This window comes from Brassica rapa, chromosome A09 (genome assembly GCF_000309985.2).
Source record: "Brassica rapa cultivar Chiifu-401-42 chromosome A09, CAAS_Brap_v3.01, whole genome shotgun sequence".
Taxonomy (NCBI): Eukaryota; Viridiplantae; Streptophyta; class Magnoliopsida; order Brassicales; family Brassicaceae; genus Brassica; species Brassica rapa.
Window position 1 is genome coordinate 25,248,332 of NC_024803.2, and position 25,487 is coordinate 25,273,818.

General features: G+C 34.3%; 3 protein-coding genes and 1 non-coding gene across 7 annotated transcripts; 1 reads left to right on the forward strand and 3 right to left on the reverse strand.

The window, feature by feature from the left end:
* Window positions 1–9,278, forward strand: LOC103840147 (TNF receptor-associated factor homolog 1a). 2 transcript variants are annotated; one of them, XM_009116621.3, is made up of 9 exons: window positions 1–7,077; window positions 7,169–7,224; window positions 7,388–7,496; window positions 7,592–7,680; window positions 7,755–7,823; window positions 7,889–8,021; window positions 8,120–8,269; window positions 8,385–8,820; window positions 8,898–9,278. In XM_009116621.3, the coding sequence occupies exons 2-9, from the start codon at window positions 7,197–7,199 to the stop codon at window positions 9,054–9,056; spliced, it is 1,173 nt and encodes a 390-aa protein (XP_009114869.1). In that variant the 5' UTR covers window positions 1–7,077; window positions 7,169–7,196; the 3' UTR covers window positions 9,057–9,278. The 2 variants fall into 2 exon arrangements, with proteins under 2 accessions (XP_009114869.1, XP_033136199.1); XM_033280308.1 differs by having other exon boundaries at window positions 7,176–7,224.
* On the reverse strand, window positions 9,146–25,335 carry LOC103840148. 3 transcript variants are annotated; one of them, XM_033280292.1, is made up of 6 exons: window positions 25,177–25,312; window positions 23,978–25,080; window positions 12,541–23,896; window positions 10,721–12,461; window positions 10,433–10,637; window positions 9,146–10,364 (listed from the first exon to the last, which is right to left on the reverse strand). In XM_033280292.1, exons 4-6 carry the CDS (start codon window positions 12,456–12,458, stop codon window positions 10,139–10,141), a joined length of 2,169 nt encoding a protein of 722 aa, XP_033136183.1. In that variant the 5' UTR covers window positions 12,459–12,461; window positions 12,541–23,896; window positions 23,978–25,080; window positions 25,177–25,312; the 3' UTR covers window positions 9,146–10,138. The 3 variants fall into 3 exon arrangements, 2 of the variants coding, with proteins under 2 accessions (XP_033136183.1, XP_033136182.1); XM_033280291.1 differs by having other exon boundaries at window positions 10,721–23,896; XR_004451508.1 differs by lacking the exons at window positions 9,146–10,364; window positions 10,433–10,637; window positions 10,721–12,461 and having other exon boundaries at window positions 23,263–23,896; window positions 25,177–25,335.
* LOC117127783 lies at window positions 19,062–19,496 on the reverse strand. The gene has a single exon (XM_033278445.1). It carries the CDS (start codon window positions 19,494–19,496, stop codon window positions 19,062–19,064), a length of 435 nt encoding a protein of 144 aa, XP_033134336.1.
* MIR400 (microRNA MIR400) lies at window positions 23,661–23,801 on the reverse strand. Its single transcript, NR_128652.1, has one exon. It is a non-coding gene; the product is annotated as a microRNA MIR400 (primary transcript).
* Window positions 25,336–25,487: the final 152 nt, after the last annotated feature.

Genomic DNA, 25,487 nt, shown 5'->3' on the forward strand with positions numbered 1-25,487 from the left:
ATTAACTATATTTAATTCTAAAATAATCAAATAAGTTAAAATATTTATATATCGAAATACCCAAAAAGTTAAATTATTAGAATATTTTTATCCGAAAACCTGAAAATTAATATTTAATCTGAAAAATTCAGTTTTTTTAATTTTTTAATCCGAATTAACTGAAAATCAGATCTGAGTCCGAACCAAGTGGGATCCTAAATTACTTGGGATATTAACCATTTCTCAACTTTGTTATACAAATGGAAAATCAAAATAACCAAACCAAATTTTCTAAATATCCGAACAGATCATAAACCTGAAGAAACGAAAAAACCAAACATGAGAACTTTGGTGATTTTGGAGCTATCGGAGGTGCAGGACTGCATATATGCATTAAATGCTTAGCTATGGATGGAAGACTTTACATGGAGCGATTGAGCTCATATTTGGACACAATATAGAGTTTTGAGTTGGTTTTCCGTGTTTAAATTTCATTTGACGGTTAGATCTGAAGTTATGCCCACTTTACTAAAGAGTGAATTGTATAACTCGCGAGAGGAAGCTGTTAAAGATATTAAGAAGTGTCGGTCGACACTAATAACTTGGTGTCGAATGACAATGATGCCAGAAGACGGGCCGGTTCTTTTCATGGCCGACACGGGCCCATAAGTCACCACAAATTACTCGAATGCCCCTGGACGACTTGATACCTATTTTTTATAGTTTTCTAAGCCATTGTTGACGGCTAAGCTTTATTCTATTGTCTTACTTTAGGTTTTCTCTAAGGTTTGGAGAGAAGATCAATTCTCATTTATAGATTGATTGTAACTCCTTTGGTTTTATATATGATTTATATTTCAATTTTTTATTTATGTTTCGGCTTTCATGTCTGAGTATAATTCCTGTTAGATTTAGGGATTTCATGAGCTTAATGTCAAACTGATAATCTGCTAGGGTTGTTATAGATTTCTACACCAAGGTGGATTGAAATATTAGGATCTAGAGTAGTTGGAATAACAAGAGATTGTGTCTAATTGCTTGAACCTAGAATCATAGGACAATTGAGAAGCACGAGAGTGCAATCAATTAACGGAACCCGAACTTTGATGGATTACCAAGGCGAAATAGAGATTTGCTCTAGGAATTTATTTGAATAATATCGATCTGAGCTTAACACTTGTTTAAAAGAGGTATCAATCGACACTTTTTAAGTGTATCAATCGTAATTCGTTCTGTATTTACATGTGAGAGTATGAATATAGATTTAATCATGTAGACTCACAGCGAGAGCTGGATATCTTACAATTGAATTCAATTTCTAAAATTAAACATATAAAACCCTTACCATGCTTGATTTGTGTTTTGAATCTCTTGATTGATAAATCTCTAGATCTAGCGTTTCATCCTTATCGTTTACGATCGTTTACGACCGTTCTATTTATTTATTGCTTTATTTACTGTTTTCTATTATTGATCTAGCTTAGTTTGAAACCAATAGACTATTGTGTAAAAGATATAGTCTACGTGGATACGATCCTCAAGTACCATATCGAACCTCTTATTTGAGAGAGTAGCTTGAAGGTTAATTTTGAACACATAATATATCCTCATTATCCTCCTCGATCCCAATCAATGGACTGAAACGTGGTGGAGATCCAATGGTCTTCGATCCCTCAGCCTGATTAGACTCATGAACACTGACTATAGACTGAGAAACTTTAGTGTACACTGTAGACCAATGCCCTACCTTTATAGCTGGAAACACCTCTGTAGTAGGCTCAGGGAGCTGTATCCTCGGGAACCCTCCCTCGTCGGCTCCTTAGGAGCTGCTTGAACTGGGGTTATAGCATTGAGTTCAGGAATCAAGTCAAAAGTTTTTATTGGCCACTGGCTTAGCTTCCTTCATAACCTCCACATGCACCAAAGCAAACTTCAGACCCATCTCCTCCTCTATCCTCTTCTTCATAATATGCATTCCTTTCCCCTTACACTCCACTCCCTTATGCCCCTAGCTTCGATTTCCCTTGCTTATTCTTAAAGGAAATATTTTCCACCAATAGCTTATTAAGATCCACTTCAACTAGAACCCGAGCAACATCCAATCTGATACATTGTTATGTGTTTGGGTGCAGTTTCACAAAATGACCCAGCGCTCTAGACAGACCTTTCAAGCTCTTATGCGAATAGAGATCGTTTGGTACTCCTCGAATATCAACCCACAGCTTGCAGATAAGTCCAGAGGGTAGAAATCAGATTCCGGCGTCCAAACATTTACCACTAATGGAACATCCGCGATGTGCCAGTACTTACACTGATTTACTCGAGCTCGCATTTGACTGTTCTCTATGCGAAATAGAACCGTTTTCTTCTCGCTAAATTGAACATCAATCTTCGTGTCATCATTTGGTGAAGACTGGATGCAGTTCACAGACGCATGAATCGAACCGACATGGGGAGCATCACCGATGAAATAGCCAACCATGAAATAGCCAACCAGGTAGCTATGCACAATAACTATGACTCATCAAATATCTCATCTGGGATCTGAATCGAACCAACCCCATTTACAATATCAACCTCCGGCTGAACATCACTCGGAGACGTCTTTTTCCACGGTGAGGAGCGATTCAAAATCTCTTTCACCGAATCCCCTCCTGATCCATCACAAGCCCTCATCTCTTCAATAACAACCTTTATCCTGCTATCACCCCCTTTTATACCATCGCAAACCTTTGCCCCTTCAGTGACACCCATCAAAGTGCTATCACCCAAATCCCTCTCTTCAACATTGCACGTTCGATATAGTTCATAGACCCGAGCTCTTCGTGTGTTGTTGGCTCAACCACCAGATTTAATCCTTTTTGAGAGAGATCTCGCCATCGCTATGGTTATTGGAGAAATCATCCCTATTGTCCCTCGATCAAAAAAGAAAAACTCAAATATCCCTCTTCTAATAATAATTATTTATTATTTTTTTCGGAAATCAAGTCATTTACCAATTTACCCCTAAACCTAATTATAAAATGTGTTCAGTTTCTTGTTTTTCCTCACTTCCGTCTTCTTCTCTTATCATCTTCCTCTCTCTTTTGCTTCATCTCTTCTTACTTTTCGTTTTTCATCTTCTTTCTTCGTAGATCTGAAATCCAGGATATAAAACGTATTCACGATGACTCCGCCTGATGTAACACCGACATAGCTTAGATCCACGGCGGTTCAGCCGGAGAAAACGGTGAAGAAGATGACGAAATTACAGAAAAATGAGTTGAAGAACATTTGGGTTTTAATTTATGATTTTTCTTGTTCTGAGTTTTTGATTTACGATTCTTATTGTTCTAGATTTAAGAATTCAAGGTTGTTTAGGCGAATCCTGGATTTTCTATGGTTTTAGGGTTCTTCTTGTTCTTATTCTCCCTTTCAAAATATTTTTTTGTGTTTTTATTTATTTAGTCTTCAGATCTGGATTTAGTATAACTCGGTACTCCTAACTTAGTCGAACTCGGTACAACTAATCTAATATTACTTAGTACTACGCAGTATAACCATTATAACTCAGTCGAATTCGGTATAACAAATTCAGTTTTATGCTGTATAACCAATACAATTACGTAGAACTCAGTAAAACTACATAAGCACAACTACGTAGAACTCAGTACAACTACATGAGTGTTACTAATAGAACTCGGTATAACTACATGAGTATTACTAATAGAACTCAGTATAATTAGTTGAAGCAATATAACTAATTGGACTAGTTGTTCATCGATAATTAAAATTTGAATTTTGTTTTAAAAAAAAATAAAATTTTTGATAATTTGAAATTCTGGAAAGAGGAAAACTTTGAAAATTTTAAAATTTGAAAATTTCAATTTGTTTAAAAAAGTAATAATTAATTTTGTGAATGAATAAGGGTAAAATCGGGTTTTCATATTTTCATTAAATGTTGAAGGGTATTGAGATTAGTGAAGGATATAGCGGATTTGTTTTTATCAGATAAGGGCAAATGAGATGATAGATCTGGTTATTGTCGCCAAAAGGGTCGTCGTCATTGTTCATGCGAAGTTAATTTAAATTGATATCCATGGTTCACATGACATCACCATTCACAATATTATTTATATTTAAATTAATAAAGTATTGCCTAATATTTTCTAGTATTACGTAACATTATTTAGTATTACTAATTGTAAAAAATAAAATAAAAACAATACATGTCGAAACCCAAAAAATAAATAATTTTTTTTGTTTAAATTGTTGAAGTATTGTGTAGTGTTACTTAACATTGTTTAGTATTACAAATTTTATAAAAACCTAGAAAATCAGAAATGTCAAAACCATAAATTCAATATTGTTTTTCATACACTGAATGAAGTATTACCTATTATTTGAAATATTACTTACTATTACCTAGTTCTACTAATTGTAAGAACCTGAAAAATCAGAAGTGTCAAATTCATAAATTCCATTTTTTTTTATAAATTGTCTAGTATTACTTATTATCATACGATGTGTTCATATTGTAAGTTCACACTATAAGTTTACACTATACGTTCACTGAAGAATTGACATGTGGCAGAGTAAAAGACCCTTAATTTTCATATAGTTATTCATATGTTTTAAGTATTATTTAGCTGCAAATAGTTGTATTTTTTGGTGTTTTAGCTTATATAGTTTTACCTTACATTAAAAAAATATTTTGTTTTACTGATGATTTAGGCGATTAAAGTAGATTTCTTATTTTTCCATGCATTGATATTTACTAAATAATATTTTATATATATTTTTCATCATAATTCATTAATATTAATTAACAAAGTGAACATAAAAAAAAGCATAATGTATTGTTGTGTAACCATTATAATAATGACCTTAAAGCTATAAACTATTTTATGTAACTAAAAATGATTTTATTTATAAAATTTGTTTATAACATATATTTTGTGACTTTTTCCTATAATTATTTAGTATGAATCAATTAATGATATCAATTATAGTAGTTATACTTTTGTCTATTTTTACCGGTCGTACACTGATGTAACTCAAATTGAATGATTTCGGGTTGAATCCATTATGATTTATAATGCTTTATTACTTATAATTATCTAAAATTGATATCTTTATTTTAATAATAATAATTATTATTATCATTATTATTATTAAATAATGAACGGGTCGTGGTTCTTGGTTGGATTGGGTCCGTCCAACCAAAACTTATTTTTATGTTCTTATCTTTAGTTATTTATATCTAATAAACTAAGCGTTTATTTGAAATTTCTTATTGTCATCAAAAGTTGAGTTGGAGAATGGAGCATTTCAGCCGTTATCCCATTTAGGCTCTGAGTGGATGGATAGCTATTTTAGAGTAACAATTTACTCTAAAATTTAAGTTACTCTAAATTCAATAAAAAATTTGCCAGTTAAATTATATATCCGTTCTGATATTTATTCTCATTACTGTTAAAAGAATGAAAATAGAGTAATATTTACTCTAGGTTATATTAGAGTTATAAGATTTACTCTACCTTTTCTCTTTTCTTTTTTTTTTTTCATTTTCACCTTTTTTTATGTTTTCACAATTTTTATACTTATTTTTTCTCCGTTTACTCTAAAACGACCAATCACTCTCTTATTATTATTAAATATTTCCAAAACAATATATAAATTCTTTGTTCAATACCTTGTGTGATGGGAAATAATCAAAATATTTTTTTCACTTCAAGACTTATTGGAGACAAATAAAAAGGTTAATTTGCTAAATGACTAAAATCTTAATAATATTTAAGAAAATATCATATGTAATAAAAATTAGATTTTATAACATTTGTTCCTTTTTCCTTTGGTTTTATCCCTATCTATATTGATTTCGGATGAGTAAGTAATACGGCGGTGATAAAATCAAGGAAGCGGAAACGGTCAAAGTGGCAAACCGGAGTAAGCGGCGACCGTAGATATAGTGGCGGTTGGCAGGATGTATATATGGAGAAAATAATAATGTGTATGGAAGAAGAAATTTAAACAATATAAAATGAAATGGATCAGATTAAAAATATAGTACATATTACTGAATTTAAATATATTTAGAAAATAGAAGAAATGGAGGAAGAGGAGAAATATAAGGATGAAGAGGAGTGAAGTGATCATATTTTTATCATTAAATTCAGACCGCAAGTGCACATCACTGCATGAAAGTACGTAGGGATCAAATCCAAAAGGACCAAGGTTACTCAACAACTCTCGAGATTAGAATAAAGTTAAGACAGAATGTAAAGATAATTAATAAAAAAAATCAAGTATCAGGAAATCTCAGGAAACACAAACTGAATGAATTGATTGTTCGATAGGGCATGTACTAAGAACGTTCTAAAATCTAAATCTCTTAATTAGACTAGCCTACTTCCGAACTACTAAAACCTATTTACTAGAGTTCTTATGAGTAACTTCCATTTAATTCCATATTCTAGGCATGCAATAAGAAAAAGTTTGATAGATTTACGGAACTCCGTAACATCAAATCCCATTTGCAAAAAATATTTAATTCATGCATTTAAGCAAACAGTTTTGGTGCATTAAATATTCCTTAAATTAAATGAATGAGTAAGGGCATGTGCATAGCTGGAACCCCACTTGGGTTTCAGATTTTTAATTTTTTAACTTTTTTATCTTTAAAAAAAAAAGAATGAATCAATCGTGGGCCGCCACGTATCAGTGGGGCCTGCGAAAATCACAAAAACCCAAAAAAAATCGATCCTTATCTCATAGTTTTTCTTACGGATTTTCTTCCTTTATGTGGAGTCCACGCCTGAAAATCCTTCTAAGGACTCTGCGATGTATATGGTCTATGAACATTAAGGAAAAAAATATTCTTTATAAATGATATCAAATCTAAGAAATAAAGAGGAATTGACTATTATCTTAAAGTGTTTCATGTTTCCCATTAAAAAGATTTTGGATGATCTTTTTTTGACTTTTTTTTTTGGAAGATCTTTAATCGTATTATAATAATTTAGTATATCTTCCATAACTGATTTAAGAGTATTACTCCCCCATTATTCGTTCTTAATCGTCCCGAAACAATTAAGCTCCTCTCTCTCTTTCTTCCAGGTTTTGCTTCCCTCGTCTCTCTTATCTTTCGTTTAGTTGATAGACAAACACTTTTTCGTGTTTTAACTTCTTAGTCCCTATCCTTTTTAAGTTTGAAGGATACAAAACACTCCAGGGAAATGTCTGAGATTACTAAAGAAGATTCTGGTATGCGTTTGAGTATTTTTCTTTTCATGCACTTCGTTCTTTAATTGTTTTAATCTCAAAATACTCCTCCGTTTTCTTGCTATGTCCTACTCTATTTTTTTCATGGACCGTTTTTATTCAAAATTTGTTATTTTTTAATAATTTTTATACCTATCCCACGCAGCAAACCCTTCTAAATTATATGGGACATATACATGGAAGATTGGAAAATTTTCAGAAATATGTAAGAAAGAGATCCGTAGCAATGTTTTTGAAATTGGTGGCCTTCAGTGGTAAATGACATTTTGTTCTCGGGTGGATATATTAATACACTTCAAATGTTCTTTATCTATATCCTATTTTCTTATTTGTTCTATACCTATCATAGGTATATTTTATTCTATCCACAAGGGTGTGAAATATGCAACCATCTCTCTGTGTTTCTCTGTGCTGCAAGCCATCAGAAACTTCTTCCAGGTGAGTATTATTGTCTCGATCGGGAAACCTATTTAAACTAATTTATCATTGAGGTTAACAGCTTTTGGAGACAGGTTGGAATCATTTTGCTATGTTTACGGTATCGTTGATGAATAACCATCCAAATAAATCGAAGCATTCAGGTTATTGTTCGACGCTTTTACTTTATCCCATTATACCTAGACTAAACTGAACAGGTTTCTTGCAGATACGTTACACAAGTTTTATAAGAGAGAGCATGATTGGGGATGGAAAAATTTTATAGAGTTACCTAGATTATTGGATGGTTTCATAGACGACTCTGGCTCTCTTATAATTAAGGCTCAAGTACAGGTCATTAGGTACATCTGCGAAGATTTTGAGTGTATCTAGAGTGATTCCATTTTTTCATGGCACCATTAACACACAACCAACTTATCTTTAAAGTTGATCCTTGCAGAAAGAGTGTGAATGGACCTTTTCCCTGCCTTGATAGTCAGTACAGAAAGGAACTTCTTAGGGTTTATTTTAAAGTTGTAAAGCAGATTTTTTTGAGGTTTATGAAAGAAAAACGAAACAAGTTGATGGAGGACAAGACAAGATGGACAAGGTACATTTTTCATGTTTGTTAATTAATTCTTGATAAATTTTCTCAAAATGTTTTAAGTAAATTAATTGCATCATATATACCAAAGAATGTATCCTGTTAATACCTTGGTACGCAGCTTATGCGCATTCTGGTTAGGGATGGACCAAAAACCAAGGCGAGCGATGTCTCGAGAGAAAATGGATGTGATTCAGAAACTAGTTGTGAAGCACTTTTTCATCAACAAAAACGTTACATCCCCTTTGGTGATGGATTTCTTGTTTAAGGGGTTAAATTCTCTTGTTTTGGATACCAACAAGGAAAAAATAATACTCACAATCTCAAAACAAATTGTGAGGCTCCTCAAGGATGATTCGGATGCTTCGGAAAAAACATTGAAGACTCTTGAAGACGAGCCTAAGAAAGAGATAGCATTTGCTGCCAAAGAATTGGCAGTTCCCATTGTTAGTGTGGACAATGATATGTTTGTTTTAGCTGATGATGCGATGTTACTCCTGGAGAAAGCTGTTCTTGAGCCATTTCCAGATGAAAGGGTTCCTCCAAACCGTATGGAGGTTAGCTTCACATTGTTTATATGGCTCCATATCGATTAAAAATTATTTTTATTGATGGTCTTATATTATTCTTTAAGGTTGATTATGACGAAGAGAGTGATGATGAGAAGCTGTTAACTGAATATGCTAGACACACTCTGGAGGTATTTGTTCTTGATCATATCTTCTGCAACAAAATTGAAATTGCATATAAAGAAGCCAGTGAACTGAAAATGCATGAGGAGCTTATTCGTTAAGAAGATCGGAAGAAGAGAAGAGTAAATTCAACTAAAAGTTCGTGAAGAATAAGAAGTTTTTGCTTTGTTGGAAAAACTAAGTCTACTAATTAGTGTCTGATTTCTATATCCCTTGTTAACAAATAATATCGTTCTGATTTTAGTCTTTCTCTATATATAAGCAGAGATACGATAAAATATGCTGGTTCTTGCTCAATTTTATAGACTCTCCATTTTCAGAAATATTTTTTTGAAATATTAAATTATTAATGTTTTAAAGCAATTTTATTAGTTAATAATGGTAAATTATAGATTTTAAAAAATAATTTAATATATTGAGTTATAATTAATTAAAATTGTTAATTATAGAAAACTTTCATTATAATCAAGTTTTAATAAATGTAAGAACATGAAAAAGCCTACAAATTGGAAATAGAAAATAGTTTGTTAGATCCTTAATTGCTGACAAAAACTCATTTTGGAAACAAATGAAGATTCTTACACTCCCTATGTTTCAAAATGTATGTAGTTTAGTTAAAAGCACTCATATTAAGAATGTGGTTACTTGTTAAAAGCATCATTTAATATATAATTTCAACCGATTATAAAAAAATACATAATTTAATTGATCATATAATATTAAATAATATAAATGTTGTATTTAAAATTTAAAACTACTTATACTGTGGAACATTTTTTTGTAAAATTACTTATATCCAATGTTTTAAAAACCGGACCGGACACCGACTCGGCGTATTCACTGGTTGATTGGTCGAACCGGTTCAACCGGTCGAACCGGGTTTTTATTTATTAAATATATTTATATATTTAATATATAAATATATATTATATAATTAATCATATATAAAAATGTAAAAATGTCTGATGAATATTATCTAAAATAGCATCATAAAATAGATAAATAGTAACTGAATATTTAATGTAATGAACTAAATGAAAACATGACAAAAAAAATCTGTTGGAGAATGATAGAATATCTCAAATTTATTCAGTTGTATCATCTTGAGAGAATGGCACTTCATCTTCGGTACCTTCTAAAACAAGAAAAAAATATGAAAAATGCATGAGTTAAATAATAGACATCATAGCCAAAAAAAACATGTCGTATAAAAGAAGATGTATCTACCGTTCAAGTTCAAGGTTTCAGAAGTTGCATCTTCTCCATCTTTTGGGTTTTCTTCAGTAAGTGCATTCTCAAGTTCATCATAATCTAGTTCAGCTTCTCCACTTTCTTCTACTACCCAGAACTCAGTTTTATCAATGGACTCATAATCAATTGGATCATATGACCTCTTTCTTTTTGAGAACCTGAGCATATGAACATTTAATAGTTATATTCTATAATTTCATAGCTGTGTATTTGAACTTAAACTCACCTATCTTGCAGGCGCAAATTGTAATGAACGTAGACAAGATCATTGAGTCTTTGATGTTCCAATCTATTCCTCCTTTTTGTGTGAATTCTTTCAAACACAGACCAATTACGTTCACAGCCCGATGAAGATGCAGTTTGGCTAAGAATTCGAATTGCTAGCTTCTGCAAAACAGGAACATCATATCCAAAGAACTTCCACCACTCATCTGCAATTGAAAATTCTGCTTGAGAAGTAATATTCCAAAGTACTAAATAAATAACAAAGAGAAAAGTATATGCAATGACATACCAGGACGAGTGGTTTTCGAACAACTTAAAGCTGATGAATGTGAGAAGCTTTTCTCACGTTCTCTATACATTGTCATCCCCTCAAAGATCTTTGTTCTGTCAGACCCTTTTTGTTTTTCCATCAAATTTAACATCCCTTTCAATATCTCAGGCTTTTTTGAAAAGTTCTTTTGATCATACATGAAAGCTGGATTGAAGAAGTATGCTGCAGCATGAAGATCATGGCGCAACATTCTATCCCACCTGTTCTTTATGATCCTTGTATAAGGCTTATACAATTCCTTCTTTTTTCCAAATATCTTCTTGATGCCTAAACGTGCTCGATACATTCCTTCATAGACATATGGTAATGATGGCTTCTCATCAGTATCACAAACACGCAACAAGCGTATCATTGGAGCCATAATCCTTACGATCAACAAACAATGCGCCCACATGTTTTCATCCAAAACAACAGCCTTGACACATCTTGCTTTCTCTGTTTTCAGAAACTGTCTGAACTCTTGATCTACTACCAAAGCTTGTAAGTCATCTTTATGTGCATATGCACTCTGAAGGGCTATAAAAGTGGTAGCAAATCGGGTTTCTCCTGGACGAATGATTTCCCTCCAACCTTGCCTCTTCCTCAAAAAATTTAAAGTTGACTTATGATTGTAGACAAAGATAGTTACCTTTGATACAGCAGAAACTAACTCTTTAACATTAGGCATGTTTCCCACATCCTCCAATATTAAATTCATGCAATGAGCTGCACATGGAGACCAAGAAATATTTGGATATCTCTCCGCAAGTAGTCTACCTGAAGCCTTGTAGTTAGGCGCATTATCAGTCACTAAATGAACCACATTTTCAGAGCCAACCATTTCCACCATCTCAGCAAATAAATTACACAAATTCTCTGCATTTGTGTATACATCAGATGCATCAACCGACTTGATGAACGTAACTCCTTTTGGACAGTACACTAAAAAATTGATCAGTGGTCTTTTTCTAGTGTCTTTCCATCCATCTCCCATCAAGGTACAGCCGGTGCTAGCCCACGTGCTTCTAAATGATTCAACGATCAAAGATACATGTTTTTTTGCATCTCTTAATAACCCAACCCTCAAAGCATGATACGAAGGACCAGTATATCCATGTCCTAAACTAGCAGCTTTGCTTAACATAACTGGAAAGAATGGAGAGTTCACAGCGTTCATGGGAATGCAAGCATCATAAAACCATAAAGCAACAGCCATATCAGCATCATGCACCTTCTCCTTGCTTTGTATAGATGCCTTTATACTTGGTTGAGTAGGATCACTCAGGCCTGTTTTAAAAAACCCATGTAAATCTCCACCTCTGTTTCTCTTTTTGGTTTGAGTAACAGATGGCTGAGAATGAATGCCTTGTCCATCAGCATTCATATCAGCAACAATGTTTATATCATCAAGTGGTATGCCTCTCTTTTCCTTATTTTTGTCTTCATTTTCTTTCAATGATTGCTTCATCTGAAACTGAACTTCTGCAGAAACTTTGGTACATGAATCTATGTTTCCTCTTATCCCAGCTAAATGTTGTTTCATTCTGTTAATGCCTCCACCTCCGCTCTCTTTCTGACAGAAGTCACAAATCAAAGTTTTCTTCCCATTCTGCTCAGTCCGTTCTGTTATATATCTCCAAGCTATGTCATCTTTACGACGAACTGAACGTTGAGAAGAAGGTACGCCTAAATCTGGTTCTGAATGATTCCCCTCCATTAACTAGTAAAAATAACAAAAAAATAATATATTTATATGTTATATCAAATTTCGAACAACAAAAGAGAATCACGTTACTTACTTTTTCTTACAAGTGCAGTTCCAAATCTTGTGGCAAAGAAAAATTCAGATGGAGAATGGTGTACGACAGTGAGAGACGACGAGAAGACGTTTAGGTTTCTTTTTTTTCTCGAGAATTATTAAAAAATGACGGCTGTTAAGTATTACTATTATTAACTTAAGTTATTATCCAGGATTAGCCTGATATAAAACCCTAATTACAATTTAAAATGTGTCAAAAATAACAAACCGGGTTCTAACGTCAACCCGGGTCACCGGTTCCACCGGTTTTGAGCCGAGTTGCCCGAGTTTTATGAAATCCGGGTTTTGAATCGAACCGGACTCGGCTTACTAAACGAGTCGCGGTCGAACCGGTTCGACCGGCCGGTCCGGTCCGGTTTTTAAAACCTTGGTTTCTGGTTTAGGATAGAAGTGACAAATGTCATTTCATATTCTTTTCGAAGTGTTCATATCTATAATATATCTAAATTATTAAAAAGATATATAACATTTTATATTCATTTCAAACTAATATTTATATATATTCAAATAAAATATTGGTATGATTTGATATATATGTAAATAATGATACTAGTTATTACTGAGTTTATTTCTTAAGAAGATAATTTAGTCTTAAAAGTATTTATATATATATATATATAACTAATTACTAACTTTATTATTTGTTAGAAAATTGTATTGAAAAAATATTTATGATTTTAGAATTCATGGTTTAATTGGATGAAAGGTAATATTAATAATAAAATAGTGGTTGACTATTTATATTAAGAGGATGAAAGATGCATGAAATTTCATAAAATTTTACAAAAAAAAAAAATTATTGATAGAGAGATGAGAAGAGATATTTCTTTGTAGACTAAATTCAATTTCATTGGGTCCATGTCGAAAATAGCAGGGCAGTATGCAGATGGACAAAAATTTTGGTTGTGTTTTTTTAATTAACGTAATGTATGGCCTAAAACATTACCTCATATTCATGTGGCTTGAATACAAAGTGTAGTGGAGTTTTTTCAAACCTAGGTTACTTAGCAACCCAAAGTGTATAGTACGATGTCTTCGAATCCGAGTTAGTTAAGTATTTTATGATGTAATGTAAAGGAAAAAAGAATGTATATCCTTCCTAACCCAACCGCACAGTTGGGCCTAGCACAATTCTAAGCATGGGTTTTATCCATAGGAAAGAGGCTTCGAACTGATACGAAAGGACAAAAATGCATCTGGAATCAGTCGTCAAAACTGTTATAAACCTAAATATAGAAAGGCTCCACCACACATTGACATGAGCAATTTAGAATAAGAGACGTTTAGAGAGATTCTATAAGATTTTATGTTCGAATAATGATTAATTATGATATGAAGATCATCAGAAATCTCTTGTACTATGAAGTTTTTGTTTGGCTTATCACTAAATCAAACAAATATTATATTATCTCCCCTGTAATCATCATCATTAACATTAGAGAGTGTGAATAAGGTGACACTATAATCTGATCCATATCCTCTTCACAAATTTGTTACTAACTTTTGGCTTATAACCAAATTTTAGCAAAAAAACTTTTGGCTTACAAGAGGTTAACCAAGTCTTTTTTTTTTGGAACTTTGGTTAACCAAGACTTGATTTGATGAAACACCATTTGTTACTTGTCTAAAATCAGAAACAAGAGACTGAAGAAACAGAGAGAGGGTAAGAGAAGCTGTTAGCATACAGAAAGGAGAGTGTCTGTCTAGGAGCAAGAGGATGACCGTCTTTAACCAGACAATTGTCGTAGGAAAGTCGCCTAAAAACTCTAGCGTTAACCAGTCTGACCGATCTAAACCAGCCACAAGTGACGTTGATCTCCGTGATCTTACAGTCCGAGACACATGGTGTTGAAGATCTCAACTGTGAAGGCAGGAATTCCATTTGGAAGTGAAACCGTTGAGCCTTGTAACGTATGCATGAAAAATTTCTTTGATAATTTCTCTTTAGGGTTCTTACAACATAAAAACAGGGATATTGATCTTTTAACTGATATGTGAAGCCAACAATGCCTAGACGAGTTAATGGATATAATCATTTGTCTGGGGATCCTCAAAACATAAAACATAGACTGGTGTTATATGTGAAGGTGATATTAACACTCGATTCAAGCTCGATGAAGATCGATACAGAGAGATTCGAGAGAGAAGAAAGGAGCAGGAAAAATTTTGTTATTCACATTAATGTTAATTATACAAACTTAATTACACACTTATATACATAACCGGTATGTACAAGTAAACCGGGTTGTCACTTAATCAACAATAACCGGGACTGTACCAACTATCCTAAGAGGCCCCCCTCAAGTCTTTAGCTTATGTGTCTGGTTGAAGATAAAGACTTGACATTGAGAATCGCAGTAAGAGAGAATGATAAGGACCAGGATGCAGAGCCTTGGTTAAGATATCTGCAAGTTGATTACCTGTAGAGACATGTAGTGTTTGTAAACGACCTGCCTTCAGCTGATCTCGTATCGTGTGACAGTCAATGTCAATGTGTTTGGTACGCTCGTGGAAGACCGGATTCATGGCAATATGGATCGCTGATTTTTTGTCGCAGAAGAGCTTCAAACTGAAGTGACCGAGATATGAAGATCATGAAGCAACTGTTGCAACCAAATCAACTCAAAGGTAGCAAGGGCCATGCTTCTATATTCTGCTTCCGTACTGCTTCTACTCATGACGGACTGTTTCTTAGACTTCCAAGATACCAGAGAAGTTCCTAAGAAAACACAGAATCCTGCAACATAACGCCTCGTATCTCTACACGTTGCCCAATCTGCATCTGCAAAGGCGTTGAGTCAAAGTTCTGTGTCTGCAGGATAGAACAAACCAAGAGCTGGATTCCCTTTTAAGTAGCGTAACACCTTATGAGCCGCTTGTAGATGAACATCAGTGGAGGCTGATAGAAACTGACTCAACTGGTGAACCGCAAAGGTGATATCAAATCTTGTTATAGTCAGATAGAGAAGACGCCCAGTGAGCTCCCAATATTAGGCAGTGGCTTCCCTAAATCTTTAGACAAATGAACTGAAGGATCCATAGGAGTGGTGCTAGGTTTACATCCCAACAATCCAGAGTCTTCAAGGAGATTCAACGCGTACTTCCGTTGACATATAGCAATGCCTTTAGAAGATCGAGTTATCTCAAGCCCAAGAAAGAAATGAGCCTGACCAAGATCTTTAATCTTGAACTCTGATCTCAGTAAATTTTGTAACTCCAGCAAGACATCATTGTTATCACTCGCAATCAAGATGTCATCAACATATACTAGTACTGCAATAAAAGTATTCTTGGTCTTCTTCACAAAGAGTGTATTATCTGCCGATGATTGTACGAAATTGGCACCAAGCAAGACAGACGAAAACCTCTTATACCTCTGACGTGAAGCCTGCTTAAGACCATATAAAGACTTCCGTAGCCTGCATACTGGATTAGGAGGAAGATCAATGCCTGGCGGAGGAGTATAACTCTGTGGTAAACGCATATAGATCTCTTCATCCAACTCGCCAGGTAAGAAAGCATTAGACACATCTATCTGATTCAAAGACCATCCTTTAGCTGCAGCCAAGCCAATCAAAAGCTTCACACTTGTGAATTTCGCAACAGGGGAAAATGTATCCATATAATCAAGACCCTCCCGCTGTGTAAAACCCTGAGCAACCAAACGTGACTTTGGCCTCTCGATAGTACCATCAGCATTGTACTTAAGAGTATGAACTCATTTGCAACCCACCACATTCTTTCCCGGAGGCAAGCTCTCAACATCCCAAGTTCTGTTTTGCTCGAGAGCCTCAAATTCCGCATTGACAGAACCGTGCCACATCTCAGATGCCATAGCCTGCTTGAAATTTTTTGGTTCAGTTTCAAGGGTATAGGCGAGTATAGAAGCTTGGAAATTAGGATTGAGGTTATCATAGTTCAAGACAGAAGATATTGGATAAGGTGTTTTCTGCTCAGTAAAAATAGATGTGGAAGAAAAGGAAGTAAAAGGGAGCAAAGCACAATGATACTCAGATAGATAACTAGGGGGCTTAGTCGATCGTTTAGGCCTAGCAATGTCTACAGAGCCAACACCAGTATCTAATGCATTATCCATATTAGCAGTATGAGAAGATGATGCATAATCACTAGCAACTACGGGAACAAACTCAGATAGATGTGAATCATTAGCAGGAACATAAGAAATCAGAGGATGAGAACAATCAAAATGTAAATTATCAGACAAAGAAAATGTCTCAACAAAGTGAAAAGGAATACGTAAAGGCAAAACACTATTTAGAAACATATCAGCATCAGTAGAGACTAAATCTTTTTGCGTAAAAGGAAAATCCGATTCATGAAAAAAACCATTCCTAGAAATTGAAACAGAGTGAGATTCTAAATCTAGGACTTTAAAACCTTTATAACCAAGAGGATAACCCAAGTAAACACAAGGCTTAGCCCGTGGAGAAAACTTGTTTCGATCTTTCAAATTCGTAGACACATAACACAAAGAGCCAAAAGTTTTCAACGGTGAATAGTCAGGCTTCTTACCTAGCATTAGTTCATATGGTGACTTGAAACCAAACAAAGGAGAAGGCAATTTGTTGATTAAAAACACTGCAGTCAAGACACAATCACTCCAATATGCTAAAGGAACCTGAGACTGGAAAAGCAAAGCACGAGCCACATTAAGCAAATGTTGGTGTTTACGTTTAACTACTGAATTCTGCTGAGGAGTGTATGCACAAGAGTAGTAATGTATTATACCTTTTTCCTTTATAAGATCCGAAAAGGCTAATTCATGAGCATTATCAGAGCGTATTGCTTTCACTTGAGTCTTAAATTGAGTTGAAACAAGATTTAAGAAAGCATGGAATGAAACTGAAACATCATTTTTATTTCTCAACATATAAATCCAAGTCATTCTTGTACAATCATCCACTAATGTAAAGAAATATCGAAAACCTTCAACAGACTCTGTACTAAAAAGACCCCAAATGTCTATATGAACTAAATCAAATGGTTTAGACGACAAGTTGTTATGAGAAACATAAGCTAACCTTTTATGTTTAGCTAATGGACACACTGAACAATGAGACTCTGTAGAAGATGAAACCGACTTCAAACTTGGTAAATTTTGTAACAATTTTTGAAAAACACCAGACGAAGGATGTCCTAGACGAAGATGCCACACATGCTCATCAACCAATAAAGATCCACAAAAGAACGTAGCAGGAGATGATGTTGAGAGGGAAGGTGGAGATGTCTCAAGAATATAGAGATTGTGAAAAAGATTACCCCTCCCAATCATCAATCCCTGTGAAAGTTCCTGTAACAGACAAACATCAGCAAAGAAATGAGCAAAACAAAACAATGTCCGTAAAAGACTACTCACACTATTGAGATTAAAATGAAAATCAGGAACATGCAAAACATTATGTAATACTAATGTATCTGTGATATGAATAACTCAAGTATGAGTAATGGGAACTTTAGAGCCATTAGGTAAAGTGACCCTAACATCATGAATAGGTGTGAACTCTATGAACATTGACAAATCTGAACAAACATGACTTGATGCTCCACTATCTATAATCCAAGCATCACGTGGAAGAAATGAATGAATCGTGGAAGGACAGTGATCACGGAAAGTAAGGGCAGTGTGTTCATACTTGAGAGTGGTAGAAGGAAAAGGAAATGTATCGGAAGAGGAGGCAGGAGCTATAGCACCATGTTCTGTGATCGTGGCTCTAGATGAAGTAATGTGAGGCTCTTGAACTCGAACTTGAGAATTGAACTGAGAGATTAAATGTTAAATCTGATGTGGCGTGAACTCTTGAAGAGTCATATTAGCACCCCCACTGGTGATGTGAGGAACTCCAGGTTGACCGTAAGAGAGTTTTGAAAAACAAGATCAGTATGAACATTAGCAATAGCATTAGCCTGTTGAAAGACAGAAGGACTCGTAAGCTGTAGTTGTTGTGACACAGGACGAGCTTGTTGCTGTTGCTGTTGATTCTTTGGAGCATACTGATTCTTTGATCCATAACCAGAACCATTCGTCTTATACCCTGGAGGAAAGCCAATCAACTTGAAACATTTCTGGATAGTGTGACCACTCTTGCCACAATGAGTACAAACAGGACTTTGAGTCTGCTGACGAAGTGTGTTATACGCTGCAATATAGGCATTATTCTCCAATGTAGCCAAGGAAGAATCAGTGGTTGGTGCCATCGCTTGGAAAGCGACATTATCCACCTTTGTAGAAGGCTTAATAGCACGTTGTCTCTCATCTTGGGTTACAATGTTGAATGCTTCCTCAATAGTCGGTATCGGCTTCAGCATAAGAATATGACGCCGAGACTGCTCATATGATTCATTCAACCCATCAGAAACTTCGTGACTCTACTCCTCTGTTGCAACTTCTCCCAAAGAGGAGCAGCATCACACTCACAACGACCACACGTACACACAGGAAGCTCCACATAGTTCTTATGCTCCTCCCACAATGTCACTAACTCAGTATAGTAAGTAAACGTCCATTGAACCTTGTTCTATCTTACTCAATCTCTGCTCAAAATCATAAACCCTGGAAGCATCATCCTGCTTAAAACGTGAGATCAAGTTGTTCCAAATCCCTTCAGCCATGGAGATGAACAAGAGACTCTGTCCAATTTTCTTAGAAACAGAATTCATCAACCAAGTCGCGACAATGTCATTGCAACGAGACCACACGCTATAATCTCTATGAGTAAGAGGAGGACGAGGAATCGTACCATCAATGAAGCCTAACTTGTTGCGAACATTCAACGCCATACGAACATATCTCCTCCAAGAGTGAAACTCCGATGCGGTATTCAATCGATCAGAAACCAGAACGAGGCCAGGATGATATGTATTATGCAGATAGTATGGATTCTCATACTGATCGTGACAATATACATTTGGATTCATTGTCGCCGTTGCACTCGCAGAAATTGATTCGAATTCGGATTCACCATCGTGAAGAATCAAGAATCCGAAAAACAAACAATCAAGCAATATGAAACGACGAAAATACGAGAAATCGTTTGTAAGAGGTCAATCAAAGAGAAATGTAAATAAAAAGAAAGAGAAAACAGCTCAGAACTCCTCGAAACAACTCATCAATGGCGAGAATCATCAAGAACACGAATCACGAAATTTCCAGCAATGGAACACTCATGATGCAAATCAATTGAATGGGAAGATCAATGAGATTTCTCTGGTACCATATTAACACTCGATTCAAGCTCGATGAAGATCGTAACACTCGATTCAAGCTCGATGAAGATCGAAACAGAGAGATTCGAGAGAGAAGAAACGAGCTGGAAAAAGTTTGTTATTCACATTAATGTTAACTATACAAACTTAATTACTCGCTTATATACATAACCGGTATGTACAAGTAAACCGGGTTGTCACTTAATCAACGATAACCGGCACTGTACCAACTATCCTAAGAGGTGAAGCCAAACCTAAGATGAGTTATTACTATTGTTAGGAAATGTGATAAATTTTTTGAATAGGTCTCTTTAGAGTTTCATAAAACATACAAAAAGAGACTCTAATCTTAATGGATATCTTAAGCCAACCAAGCAGTGTCTGAGTTACCAAGAGATAGCATAAGCTTTTCTGGAAACGGCGGTGTGGTTATCGTAATTGAAAACGAAGTTTCTTGCACTGAGAATAATACCTCTTTTTTTAATCATTGGAACCTTCCAAGGCGTTATACTTCACAACAGCTACAACAGTGATAAAAGCCAAACGTGGAAGTAGTGTATAATGAAAAGGAGAAGACAAAAGAGACTGAAAGGGACATAAAACTGTACTTAAATGAAGCAAGAAGACACAACAATGTTCCCAGTCTCCCAGACCTATGAAGATGACACTTGTGTTCAGCTTCTTCTCCGTTTTATAAACGCTTGATACACATGCACGCAGGGGAGACCCACCTGTATAGAAGGTGTGGCACGGGCCCCATGCTTTTTAATTGTTTTCTCGTTTAGTATCAAAAAAAAATCTGTATATGAAAAAAGGAAAAAATAGAAGTGCCCCACCCGACTAAAACTAAAATACTATCCCAGTTAAAAGTATGAGTAAATATTGTAGCCCAATTAACAGTAAGATTAAAAACATAGCCCACTTGAGATACAATAACCTAATTATAACCTACAATAATTATCAGACTCAAAATGTGTTCCGTACTGTGGTTCCTTTAAAAAAAAATAGAAAAAAAATTATGTTTATACTTTCTTCTCACAATAATTTGTTGTTTGGTGTAGAAGACAATTCCATAAAACATGTTTCGACATCTTTGCTAAGTAAATATATCGTTATGTAATAATTTGCTATATATTTTTCTTTTTACTAATTCAATTTTGCTATATATTTGTTTCTTTAGGTTAGTCACTTCTTCTCATTGTTTATCATGTTTTAGAATACTAATATAATTTTTACTAGATTTTTGACCCGCGCTTTTTAAAGCGCGGGATTAATTTTTTTAAAAAATTCTACAAATATTTTAATTATAAGATTATGTGTTTTTATATATGATAACTATATACATTTAAAATTTATTGATTGCTTATGTTATAATTATAGATATTAGATATGCTATAAGAAATTTATATTTATATTTATGAAATTATTTTTAAAGAAGTTATTTTTTTAGAAAAAAAATATTGTGTTAATTTTAATTTATTCTAAAATATTATATATATATACTAAAGATTTTTTCTCATTACATATTTTAATATTATTTTTTGCAAATTTTATTTTTAATGATAGTATTTTATTAAATTATTTAGATGCATATATTTGTTCCAATTATATAAAAACACTACTATATAAGTTGAAAAAATGAAAGATATTTCTCATTACATATTTTAATATTATTCTTTGCAGATTTTTTTCCTTTGCAGATTTTAACTTTTAGTGATTATTTATTTACTTAGTTACTTTTTTGTCAACTTTTGCTTTTTATTAAAGCATATGAAAAGCAGGGGTACAAATAATAAAGATAATACGTAGCTATAGCAATACACGTGTAAGAACTAAGTTCAATCCCTATCGACGTGTCAAGAACTAAACATGCAGACCGGAGAACGCTTCAATTCCACCGCCGGCCAAGCTTCACTTCATCGCCGACGAGATCTTCATCTTCTCTGCTACATCTCCAATCCTTTTTTATTTGCACACCCTACAGATCCCTTTCGCCTTTCGCCGACGCCGGTAATTGAACCTCTTAATCGCCGGTTTCATTCACCTCTAGGACTGCTCAAATCGAAACAAAAACAGATTCTTTATTGGACCGTTCAACAAGAACGCCAATTTCTACTGAATCTTCTCTGTATCGAGTGAGTTATATCTATCTTCATCATCACCCTTTCCGGAAGAAATTAAGCTTAACTTATAAGCCGATTGACCGGCAAACCATCTTGTTAAGACTGATTTCCCCTGAAAAAGGATTCTGATCTTAACCTTCGAAAAAGATGATCAAAATCCGACAATCAGAAATTGTAATTAAGCCCGCGAAAGAGAAATTAGTGATTCTAAGACCGGATTTTTTATTTGTTTCAACAAAGTCTGACAAACTTAAGCTTGAAGAACAGATTCAGACTTTGATTGAAACACACAACAAAAAATAACGCCAATCTCTCTTGGTTCCTCTAAAAGATAGGAATCGGGTAAGAGGAATACCAAGAGATTTATTTACTTAGTTACTTAGATTCATATATTTGTTTCAACCACATAAAACTCAACTATAAAAATTGTAAAAAGGAATGTTTATGATTTTGTATTTCCAGAATTAGGAAAATACACTACAAAAAAAAACACATCAATTCATTTGTATCTCATAAACAAATTATATTAGTTTAATATATTTATTACCCACAAAATTAAGTATACTTCATATGTATAGAAATATCTGATTATTCAAAACAAAAAATTATGGTCGAATGATAATAGTTAATTAGCATTTATATTATTTACCGAAAGAAAATTTATTTGTTACCATAAATATATGATATCTCTATTATTTTGTAAATATGATGAAAATCTAAAGGCAAAATCTTAAATTTTTAAAATAGGATTCTGTTTTAAGAGTATAAATTTATTAAGGAAACAATATCTATTATGTATTTTATAATTTTATTTCTTAAAATTATTTATTGTTAAGAGTAAAAAGGAGTGGCATTCACTTGTAATTCTGTAGGAAAAGTTATGGTTATTTCAAATTTGTACTCCTATTTTAATAGTTTAGATTAGGTACCGATGGAAAAATATTTTCGTGCCACAGTCTAATTAAATTTCTAGATCCGTCCCTGCATGCACGGTGGGAGTGAGACATGAATACTTGAAAAGAAACTTAAGAAAGGCAAGGTATGTGATTGCATGCATGTCTGCTGGTTCCAGAAGGTATGGACATATCCCTTGTTTCACCTCAAAATCTATCGACCTCGAGATTCATACATGCATAAATATTACCAATTTTTTTGTTAAATTTTTGAAAAAGAGCTAACAGGAAGTGGCTGTCCATTAATTACACAAAACCGTACCTATCAACTTAGTTTTGTTTGGCACAACATTGTTATCTATTTTATTTCACATTGATCAATACACTACGAGAACATAGAAAAGTTCAAACTAAGAAACAAAAAGATAAAATCTTGATCACTTGGTCTTTAATCTAATCTGATGGGGGAAAGCAACCTTGTTCCATTTATACAAAGTGGGAGTAAACACTCAGTTATAACACATGCAAACGGTTAACATTTCTTTAGCAAAACATCAAGTTTCTGGCTTACAAAAGAAGCATCATGTTCCTCCACAAGCCTGAAATCATTTCCGTGTATGTTGTAAAATTAAACAACACTCTTTTAGAAGAGGAGACTACAAAAAGATAAATCCCAAGAATCATCCATTTAACAAGCCTTCATTCATGTCAAAGCTAATAAGGTGGATGATGCTTGGGATTTATCTTGTTATCACCCAAACAAAAAGAAAGAGTGGACAGTAACACACTAAGAGACCTGGCACATTATAAGACAAAAAAAAAGAAGATAAATCCATTTTCACTCAGGACATCATAGTCCTTTACTCTCTTAAGACTTTGCAAAAATCGATTCATGAGATCATTATAAGTCACTTCGTTTGGGAAAGCAACACTTGATTACCAAATGCAGTGACTTATAATACTCTCATAAAACAATCTTCAGCAACTTCTCAAGAAAAGATAAATCAAGAAAGAGAGAGAATAAATAATATCTGCAAAAACATTTTGTTATATACTTAACCGGATCCAAATACCCTGAGATCCGCTTCCATCCCACCTGCAGATATAAGATCAAATCATCATAGTTCAATTGAAAAGCCAGACTATCAAGATTTATCAAGAATAGTTTAGGATCTACCTTTTCAGATTATGAAGTTGCTTTCTTCGCAGTCTCAATGGATCGATTCTTGCTCGAGCTGATTGAGATGGATCCAGAGCTCTGTTTCGTGAGTAACAATGTAAACGGCGTACGGCTTTACCCTAATAGAGTTTGTTTGAGTGGAGGAGCGTTATTTATTATTATAGGCTAAGATAAGAAAACCGGTTAAGCGACGGTTTAGACTTGCCAACCCGGTTAAAGTAAAATTTAGGAAAGAACCGGTGTGCCCTAAATCCCTAGGTTAGCGTTTTTACTTTTAGATGTTAAATTGTTAATTAATAATTAGGGTTACTATTACCGAGCCTGCTGCCTGGCCCGTAGAAAGCTCGGCCTATCATGAGCCCGGATCCACTATAAACCCTCCACATTGTACACGAGATATAAGTTTAAAATTTTGATTAGTTGTCATATTTTATCAAAATCATCAATTATCAAAAATGGAGGTTTGCTGGTTGTTTTTTTTTTGTCAACGATGCTGCTGGTTGGTAAATCACTTCTTCAAAGACTATTGTATTATGTGATATTATTTTAATTATATTAGTTGTTTTTTAATTTAATTATTTTTGTTACTTGCGACTAAGCGGGTCCAAATCGGGTAAATAATTATCTACACGAACCCAAATCTGAAGTTACAGACTTCAGGTTCCGTGCTCACTCCTAGTATGAGATAGCTTCAGTAACTAAAACGGCTATAAAGTAAGTCATCTCAACGTCTTACTAACTATTCAAAGTATTCCAGTTTTTTTTTTTAACTTATAAAGCAGTCACTAAACGTTTCCATAAGGATGATGATGATGAGGCCCCGTCGGAGGAGGAGGGTACGCCGCAGGTGGTACAGATGTGACCCCGGGAGGATTATGCCTGTAACCATGTCCTATAACTGGCGTAGGAGCCGGCACAGGGGCGCCATGAGTCACGTGACCTTGAGGAAGGTGGTAGTGAGATTGCTTAGCCATAAGCTTTTCCTCGGCATGAGCAGCTTTAGCCATGTGCATATCCATGTTAGCCTCTGCTTCCTTGGCCTTTCGACGTTGGTGTGCTATCTCTTTTTCCTCTTTTGTACGTGCCATCGCCTGCTCCGCCTGTCATGATTAACATTCAAGTTAACCAAACAAGTCGTATAGTTAACTTCATATCAAACGCTAAACATAAAATAAAAATAAAAATTTGATTAGAACCTTCTCAGCCGCTTTTGCTTCACATACCACCATCCTCTCCTTGGCGGTACTAGCCATATCGCTTAGCTTCTGTTTCGCCGATTGCATTTTTCTCGTTAGGCTCTTTCTGTTGTGTACAATTGAATTGGGATTTTTTTGTTTCATTTAAATAAAATGTATGAGCAGCCTCGTTGGTTTCAAATGAGATGATATTAATGGCACGTGTTATTGATGTCGTTACGTGTCTTGCTGAAAAACACGAAGCTTCCAAATAGCTGCCACGTCGAAATAACTGGTTGGCCAGATGTGATTTACGCGATCTATCCAACAAA